Here is an 8,567-nt window from a genome sequence, read left to right on the forward strand (position 1 = left end):
ACAGGTTAATACTCTGTATGCAAAATGCAGGGTCTTATGTATGCTGCTCACTTACTGAATCTGAAGAAAGTTTCAAAGTTTAAAATATTTAGGGACTTTTTTTTTAAGCATGACTTTCAAACGCTATTTTCAATTTATAAAAATATGACCAGTAGCTAAACTAATGCTAACAAAGCAAAAATATGACAAAGAAACAAGTAGTTACCACTAGAAGGACTTTAAAAACAGAATCACATTTCTAGTAACCCCAACCTGGAGTTCTCTGCCAAAATCTCAGATTAAGAAAGAAAATTAATATTCAAATTAGTCTTTTTATTTTTAATTTCATCCATTTGCCCAGAAAATAACCCAGACCACACTAATCTACTATTTTTCTTGTGGGGCAGTAGTCCTTTTCTTTATCAAAATAATTTTTTAAAAGAACATGAAATCAATCACATTATCTCACATGAACTTCTAGAAGTTTACAATTCTCTCAATAAAAACGTAAGGGCCTCACCAAAGATACTCCAAAAACATTAGATAAACACTCTTGGAATTCATTACTATAACTGATATACAAGAAATCCTGTTCATTACAGGGGCACCTGGGTGGCTCAGTCGGTTAAGTGTGGGACTTCAGCTCAGGTCACGATCTCGTGGTCCCTGAGTTCAAGCCCCCCATAGGGCTCACTGCTGTCAGCCTGTCAGCGCAGAGCCTGCTTTGGATCCTCTGCCCCTCCCTCCCCCCCCCCCAAAAAAAAGAAATCCTGCTCATTACAGTAAAAATGTCAAGCAAGCCTATACAGGGTGATGTGATGTGATACGAACTGTGACAATATTTCTTTGGAAAGAAAGATTTACTTTTAGGAGGAGGCAAAGAATCCAAGGAAGCAAAAACCTGTGCCCAAACTTGCACTTCGCCCCGACCCCCAATAGAAACCTGCCAGGGTGGGCGAGGGGGGGCGGGGGGGGGGCGCGGAAAAAAAAGAAAATGAAAGTTTAAAATAAGGTTTAATGAAAAGAAAATAACGGCATACCCCGCTCCACCAAATACAGCGAAGGGGCTGTCAGGGTCATCTCTAAAAAAATGGTTGAATCTGAATAATCTCAAATCAAAACAGAGGCATACTGATCAGTTGGGCTAATGACAGATGACTTACAAAGCACAGCTACGGCCCCAGACTCGAACATGAGACATTCTTCCTTATGCCTGGTTTCCACGATGAGACTGAAAGGTGGAGGATCCAGTTTGTGATAGATCCGAAATCCTTTGCTGAACGCCATTCTCCTTTCTTCAGAGGCAGCCCTGTGAAAACCAAGCAAAGCAAATGAAGCTAACGTTTCCTTCTGCAGCAAGGACTGCAAGGCATCCAGAAGGCCCTCCCTGCCAGGTTTTGATGGGGGGGGTGGGGTGGAAAAAAAACAAAACAAAACAAACGGAGCTCAAGGGAGCGAATGGTTTATTCCAAAAGATAAGCCGTCACTTAATTTTACCAAAAAGCCAGAGGAAAAGCTACCAATTCTCACGGCAAGGCAACAACACAAGGCTTAATTACACTCTAAGTCCACGAACGGTTTGGTTAAGATGAGTTTCCGTTTACTTTGTGTTTACCAAAAGGAAAGATTTTGAGCGTATTTCGTTCGGAGTTGTTTATCAGCTTCCTGCTTCAGGATTTGTCACTACGTTGAAAGGGAACCGATTCGGAAACTTCAAGCCGTCCCTTTGCGGGGGAAGGAGAGGAGGTGGGAGGGAAGGTGAACGAGGCCGGTTCAAAGCTCCTTAGGGGGCAGGAGGAGGGAAAGGATTATCCGACACGACACGACTGGCTCTCCCGGGGGCGGCAGCGAAGGGCAAGGGAAGCGGCACAGGTTACCGCCACCTCCCGCCCGGCCGCAGGCCACCGCCGGCTGGGGAGACAGCAGGCGGAAGCCCGTAAATATGAATGGCCACCCGGGAAGAGTCACGACTCGGGACACGGACCCGACCGGGGATCCTCGGGGATCCCGGGCAGACGACCGCCCGGGAAAGCAGCTCCGTCCCAGGGGGGCGAAGCCGCCGAGCCGCCCGATCCCTTTATGCGCCAGCAGAGACGACCCGGCGCCCAGACCGACTTGGTTCCTCTCCCGCGGGCAGGCTGACAGCCGCTGTCACCACAGCCCCCGGCCCGACGCAGCGCCCCGCACAACCTGTAGTCTGCTCACAACCTCGCCCGCCCTCCCGAGCCTGGGCTGCCCACGGTCGCCCCTCACCGTTCCCGCCCGGGCTGCGGCGGGGGAGGCTGACCAGGAAGCGTCCGCCCGCACGCCCGGCTGCCGGTGGGTCTGGCCGCGGCCGCTCCCCGCCCCCCGCCGGCTCTCTCACCTCTTTCTCCGGCTCCTCCTCCTCCTTCTCCCGCAGCCGCCGCCGCCACAGCCGCCGGAATCGTCACTTCCGCTCCAGCAGGCCTCTCTTCCGCATTGCGCCGCGGCCGGGGGCGGAAGGCCCGCCCCTCGGGGGAAAGGCGGGGCGTCAGAAGGGAGGCTCCGCCCACTCCGGACCTCCCTGCGAGTCCGAAACGGTGGGCCGCCTGCTTCCTCCACGCGCAGTGACCTTCACCTCAGGCGGCCTGCCGCCGGGGCCGCAGCTGCAGGTCACTGGGGATATGGGGACGAGGGGGATCGGCCTCCCTAGCCCCCTCGCGGGGGCTTTTCAGAACTTACCAACCCTCCCCGTGAGCGCCAGGCAGGGACTCGGGGGAAAAGCTTTGGGGACCGGGTATTGATGTACCCAAGATGGGTGTAAGGACCACCCCCTGTCGCCCCCACCGGCCTGACGGCCGGGGGCGGGGGGGGGGGGGTTAGGGCTCGGGACTGTCAGCAGGCGGGCCAACCGGACGGCGCCTGAAGAGCTGTCCATGGTGTCTCCTCGCCAACAGCGCTCTGTTCCCATCTGAGCGTCTGGATAAGCAAAAGAAAAACTAATGCCTGCTTTGGAACAACTCTGTCGGCTGCCTTTTCTTCTGGCGTGTTCCAGAGCTCTCAGGAACACTGTAGGAGAGTGCCCAGTTGTGCAAACGGTGGAGACTCGGATGTCACAAACCAGGACCTCAAGACTGAGTTGAAACATGGCTGTACTCAGGCAACTATGTTTGTCACTGAATGGCGAAAAGCTTTCGTCAACCACGCAGTTTAATAACGGAAGGCGTCCTAACCCTTTCGTTTTTTGATTTTTTAACAAATCACGCTATATGGCTAATATCAATGTGTCCCACGGACGTTTCATTCTCTTCCCACTCAGTAGACCTAAATATGGAAAGGAAGTCAAAGCCAACGGGGCCAAAAGGAATTGAAATCCTGAAGAACCCAGAACTCTGAGAAACTGTTTCTGCTTGCCTTTGTTTTTTCTTAACCTCTTCCCCTTCTTGCCTTTATTTTAGGAGCAAAAGCAGAATTTAAACTTGTTATCTTGCACAAAGTCATTTCCCCCGCCAGGCCCTGTCATGTGACTTGATTTAACATTTCTTCATCCATTTTAGAGAAGCTGGACCCACCCTGGTTTCAGGATACTAAAGTAGCTCTAATTCGTTAGAAAAAGAAGCCATTTCTTTTCTAGAAGGAGAGATGCAAAGACACATTTAGTTCTGAGAACTGGAGGGGATTTCTCATTTAGTACTATTTACTTAGAAAAAGGTGTTTTTGATGTTAGTAGTGGTTACTGACAACAGCCTCAGAATTAAACCTAATTTAAACTGCTAGACTGTGGTTGCTTTTTTTTCCCCAGAAGAATCCATCTCAATTAGAGATTGCATTTGACGGAAAAAAAGTAGATGGGAGTGGGTGAGAATGGAAATTTTATTTGCCTATTCAGTTATAATGCCTCTCTAGCCCTGAAGGCATGGCAGATGTATGCACCAGAAAAACATATGGAAGGATATTTTGCTCCAGGAGAGATGTTGATGTTATTGAGTACTTTGCTTGGGAGTTGTTTTTTATGACAGCTGAGATCCAGAAAAGAGAAGTTGTTAAAAAATTACTGTTTCGAGTAGAGTTGGGACCGGAAACCAAACTTGCCCACCCCAAACCTAAGCTCACTTCCATCATGCCTGTCTGGGAGGCTGCAATGAAGAGTCCCCCACACCTCCACCCCTACTTCTCAGAGTGGGAATTGTGGGTACCGGGCTCTTTTAGAAGCAGGTGTTCTGCCTACTTCTGATTTCTTTTGATTTGGGACTAAGGAGAGTAAGGTCAAAGTTTCTTGGTTCTGGGTGTGAACTGCTATTTCTTTCTTCAAAATAAACTGGGCGGAGGCAGGAGTGATAAGCAGGACTCATTCCTAGAGCTGTCAGAAGGCCACAACCTTTCCAAATCCTTTCAACATGGATCATTTTAGTCATGAATAAGCATGCCCAGGGTTTGAAAACTCAAAGGCCATTAGTGACTTCTATAGAATGTAATTCCTTCTTTTTCTTGTCCCTCTTTACTACTTACGCTTGTTACAGCACATGAAAATAGCCAAATTTTCACCAGGTTTGAAGAGCGTCGGTGGGGGTTGGGAGGGGAGAGCACTGACTTAAAATACAAGTTACGTGGCACACACAAACTTCTTACTGAGGTCTTAAGGGCCCACAGAGATGTGCTGACACTTTCTTGACCCTTCAAAATGAGCAATGAGGCCTGTGGGTAGGCTCAAAATTAGCACATCCTAATCCCTGGGACATGTGAATGTTAATTTATAGGGAAAACAAGTCTTTGCTGCTGTGATTGAGTTAAGGATCTTGAGATTATTTTGCTTTCTCTGGGCAGGCCCTAAATGCAATCACAGCTGTTCTTATAGGGTGGCAGAGAGAAACTAGATACACACAGAGGCAATATGAAGACAGAAGTAGAGACGGGAGCAAGGTGGCCACTAGCCAAAGAATGTCAGCAGCCCCCAGAAGCTGGGAGAGAGCAGGAAGCATTCTTCCCTAGAGCCTTTGGCACGTGCACTGCCACCACCTTGATTTTGTACTTCCGGGTTCCAGCCCTGTGAGAAATGCCCTATTGTTTTAAACTACCCAGTTTGTGATCACTTGTTACAACAGCCACAGACAATTAATGTAAGACTTAAGTGACTTTCCATCAGGAGAGAACCTGAGGTCAGCCAAACAGCCCCAATGCCATTTTTAAAAACTGTACCACGTTACAAGACTACAAGTGTTGACAGATGTCTTAACACGAATTAGTAGTAGGGCCTACTTTTCCGTACAGCCTGAATTTTATCAAAATGGTAGAAAACAACTGGCAAACTTGGGGAATACGAACGGCCTCATTCAGTTCTCTTTAACAGGCTCTTGTTCAGGTTACATACACCAGAGCTAGCTTTTGTATCAGGATCTGCAGAGAGCTATTAGTATATAGAAAGGGGTGACTTCTTGTTGAAGAGAAACTAGTGGTCCTGAGGGGCAACACAAGAGTAGGTTCCAAACAGCATTAGCTGTTTCCTGTGCATGAGCTTACGGCAATCAGTGAAGAATGAGACTAACTTGGCAAAACAGAAACCCTGTAAGTAGAAAATATAGTCAGCTGGAGAGCAGAATCATTGTGAAAATAAAATCAAACAAAAACTTCAAAGACTGAAAAACTGCTCATGCACACATCAAGAAACTTGTGTGACAAAAAGTTTTCGTTTCAAAACAACAGACCGACTCCAAGGAGCTCAAGTGAAGGGGTTTGTTTTCACGACACGCAAGATTCTCATGGAAATCAAAGGACCTGAGCAGTACAGCAAGGCCCGACCTCACTGAGATGGGGGCTAGAGGGTGTCACCTGTCAACCTGGATCTTGGTCCCTAAACAGGTGTCTCTGGAATTTCAACACCTAAGGTTACATGCAAAGGTAAGCTTTCATGGGCAAGGTGGTTTTGTAGAGTGGCTTAAGATGGCTTCCACAGAATTTGTCAGACCTTTCACCCTTCACTATGTGTTTTGGATCATCAAGCACAGGATATAGAATGTATTTACCTGAAGATCTTTTAAAAATTTTTTTTCAACGTTTTTTATTTATTTTTGGGACAGAGAGAGACAGAGCATGAACGGGGGAGGGGCAGAGAGAGAGGGAGACACAGAATCGGAAACAGGCTCCAGGCTCTGAGCCATCAGCCCAGAGCCTGACGCGGGGCTCGAACTCACGGACCGCGAGATCGTGACCTGGCTGGAGTCGGACGCTTAACCGACTGTGCCACCCAGGCGCCCCTGAAGATCTTTTTAAATAAGAGCCCCAAAACTAAGGACCACTGTATATGGGCATTCTCAGTGACCTGCATGATTGGTAATATCCAAGCCCCAGCCCTAGAAGAAAGCCAATATAAATTACTGGGGCCTGAAGGCCCAGAAGCAGACCAGGGGCCCGTCAACATTGCACATCAAAACCAATTCCAGGTAACAATTTTTAGCCCGTCTGCCTTTGCCAGGCAGTCTGAAACCACTCTCAGCAACTGAATCGGGTATCCATACAGTTTCCATTTTGGAGGGCAGTCTCCAAAGCATTTTGGACAATGACAGCCTTACCAAAGCAGAAGGTCTCCCAAACATTCAGTCATACTTCATTCTTACTACAAGTAGAAGTTATTGTTCTCATTTTCATTTACTTGAAACAACAAACCAAAATTGTGGTTACAGTCAGTGATTACAGTTACAGTGTGGTTATAGCAAAAGTCCCTTTACTATGTGGATATCACCATGTCAGAGAGGAGTTCTGGTAACCAGACAGAAGTAGCATCTTACATAATGCACTTTGGAGCTCTACAACATTTGGCCATTTTTTAGGATTTCATGACTTCAAGAGAAATTAGCATTTAAAACAAAATTAGGCACTTATCAAAACTCACTGCACTGTATACACTTAAATTTAAGGGGACAGACTTTACTGTTTAGAAAATCATACCTCAATAAAGCTGGCTTTAAAGAAATTCGGGAGCTTTACATTTTAGTCTAGTCTCATGAGGAAAAGGTGCTCACTGAGGCTTGTGTAGTTTGGGGCCAGTTCTGGGTGATAAGATTATTACGGCAGGCAACAATGGCTCAGGTCAACTGAAGCCCTCTGGGGGATGACATGGAACATACCTGAGAGATTAGAAGTTGGCCTGGTAGCCATGAAATCATGCCCTTCCCATGTCCCACAAGGAGATCCTGGGCATCAGTGAGCCAGAGTGGCGGAGAGACGAAGGACAGCTCCTGAAGACCTGAAACTCCTCAGAGCTGAGACTCTGGGTTGAGGAGGCCCGGTCAGCCTTGTATCTGAGACTTTAATTCCTTCCATTTCTGCTCGAGAGGCCATGATCTCCGTTCTCAGGCTCCCCTGGCCTCCTCCAGCCCCTTCTTCTTTCCCCCTTATTGTCGCTCCCCCTCAATAATCTCTTGTACGTCTACTGCTAGCTCGGCAATTGCTCCCCAGAGGCCCCCAACTACTGGGTATTTCTCTTTCCACCCCCTTCTTTGCCCGAGGGCTGTTCCCTGGGACATCAGCTGCTGGACACTCCAGCCTGCCACACAGGCCCAGAGAAAGCCCTCGGGCAGAGGTGCAGGTGTGTGCAGGAATCCAAGCATCAACAGCAAGATGGGGGGTTGGGGCCAACAGCACTGGTGTAATGCAGCAATCAGTCTTTATGACTAGGGTTTATATGGTCTCAATAAAAATAACTTTCCTTCGGGAAAACCTTTCTCACGCATTCTAGAGTTGATTTAGAAGACTCCTCCAAAAGGAAAAACTGAAAAAGCAAACCCTTAGCTTTATTAAAATGTCACCCTCTATTCACCTTTGCCAGTTCCCTTCATAAGAAAGGATGTCCTTTAGACATTTCAGGAGAATTTTTTCCTGGTTGAGACAGGGGAGCCACTTGCCTTACGCACACGTCTATGTTAAGGTCACCTTCTGTCAAGGTCCCAGTGTGGTAATCAAGCCCATTCCTGAAACCGAAACAGCCTGCTCGGCTGCAGAGGATAACAAGTCTCAAAGCTGACTGCAGGAGTCCTTACAAGTAGACACAGGAAAAGCCATCAGTCGGATGGGTTTGGAAACACAAATTTAAGGCACAAATGATGTGCAGGTCATGTGTGTACATGTTTGTATGTTTGATTCCATTGAAGTTCTCATTTCAATTCTACTTAGAATTAATGTTTTCTCATTTCAATTCTGTTTAGAAGGCCACTACCGTGGAACAGAATGAGTATGCAGGGATAAGTAATGTTCCTACAATAAAGATAAAACTGACAGGGGCGCCTGGGTGGCTCAGTCTGTTGGGCGTCTGACTTTGGCTCAGGTCATGATCTCCCAGCTCGTGAGTTTGAGTGCCGCATTGGGCTCTGGGCTGACAGCTCAGAGCCTGGAGCCTGCTTCCGATTCTGTGTCTCCCTCTTTCTCTGCCCCTCTCCCACTCACGCTCTCTTTCTCTCCAAAATAAATAAGCTCTAAAAAAGTTAAAAAAAAAAAAAAAAGATAAAACTGAAGTGCATGTTTTCTATTCTAATTATTTGACCTGACCAAGAGCACACATGCTAAGAGTCTCACCGTATCAGAGTCCTATGAAATGTTCTAACTAAAATTAGTCACCAGCAAAATACAACAAAGGA

At 47.4% G+C, this 8,567-nt stretch overlaps 1 protein-coding gene across 14 annotated transcripts in view; it reads right to left on the minus strand.

Annotated features, from left to right (window-relative positions):
• SYNJ1 (synaptojanin 1) overlaps positions 1–2,462 on the minus strand; it is a 92,773-nt gene extending 90,311 nt beyond the window's left edge. For 11 of the 14 annotated variants that reach the window (XM_025912946.2, XM_025912945.2, XM_086675860.1 and 8 more), the window contains exons 1-2: positions 2,233–2,345; positions 1,143–1,288 (exon numbers count right to left, since the gene is read on the minus strand). In XM_025912946.2, coding sequence (XP_025768731.2) covers positions 1,143–1,266 — 124 coding nt within the window. In that variant the 5' untranslated portion in view covers positions 1,267–1,288; positions 2,233–2,345. Of the gene's footprint in view, positions 1–1,142; positions 1,289–2,232 lie in introns of all 14 variants that reach the window. The other 3 variants (XM_086675866.1, XM_086675870.1, XM_086675865.1) reach the window with 1 other exon arrangement.
• Between the last annotated feature and the right edge of the window lie 6,105 nt (positions 2,463–8,567).

Source organism: Puma concolor, chromosome C2, assembly GCF_028749965.1.
Source record: "Puma concolor isolate L17-30 chromosome C2, mPumCon1.1.hap2, whole genome shotgun sequence".
Classification (NCBI taxonomy): Eukaryota; Metazoa; Chordata; class Mammalia; order Carnivora; family Felidae; genus Puma; species Puma concolor.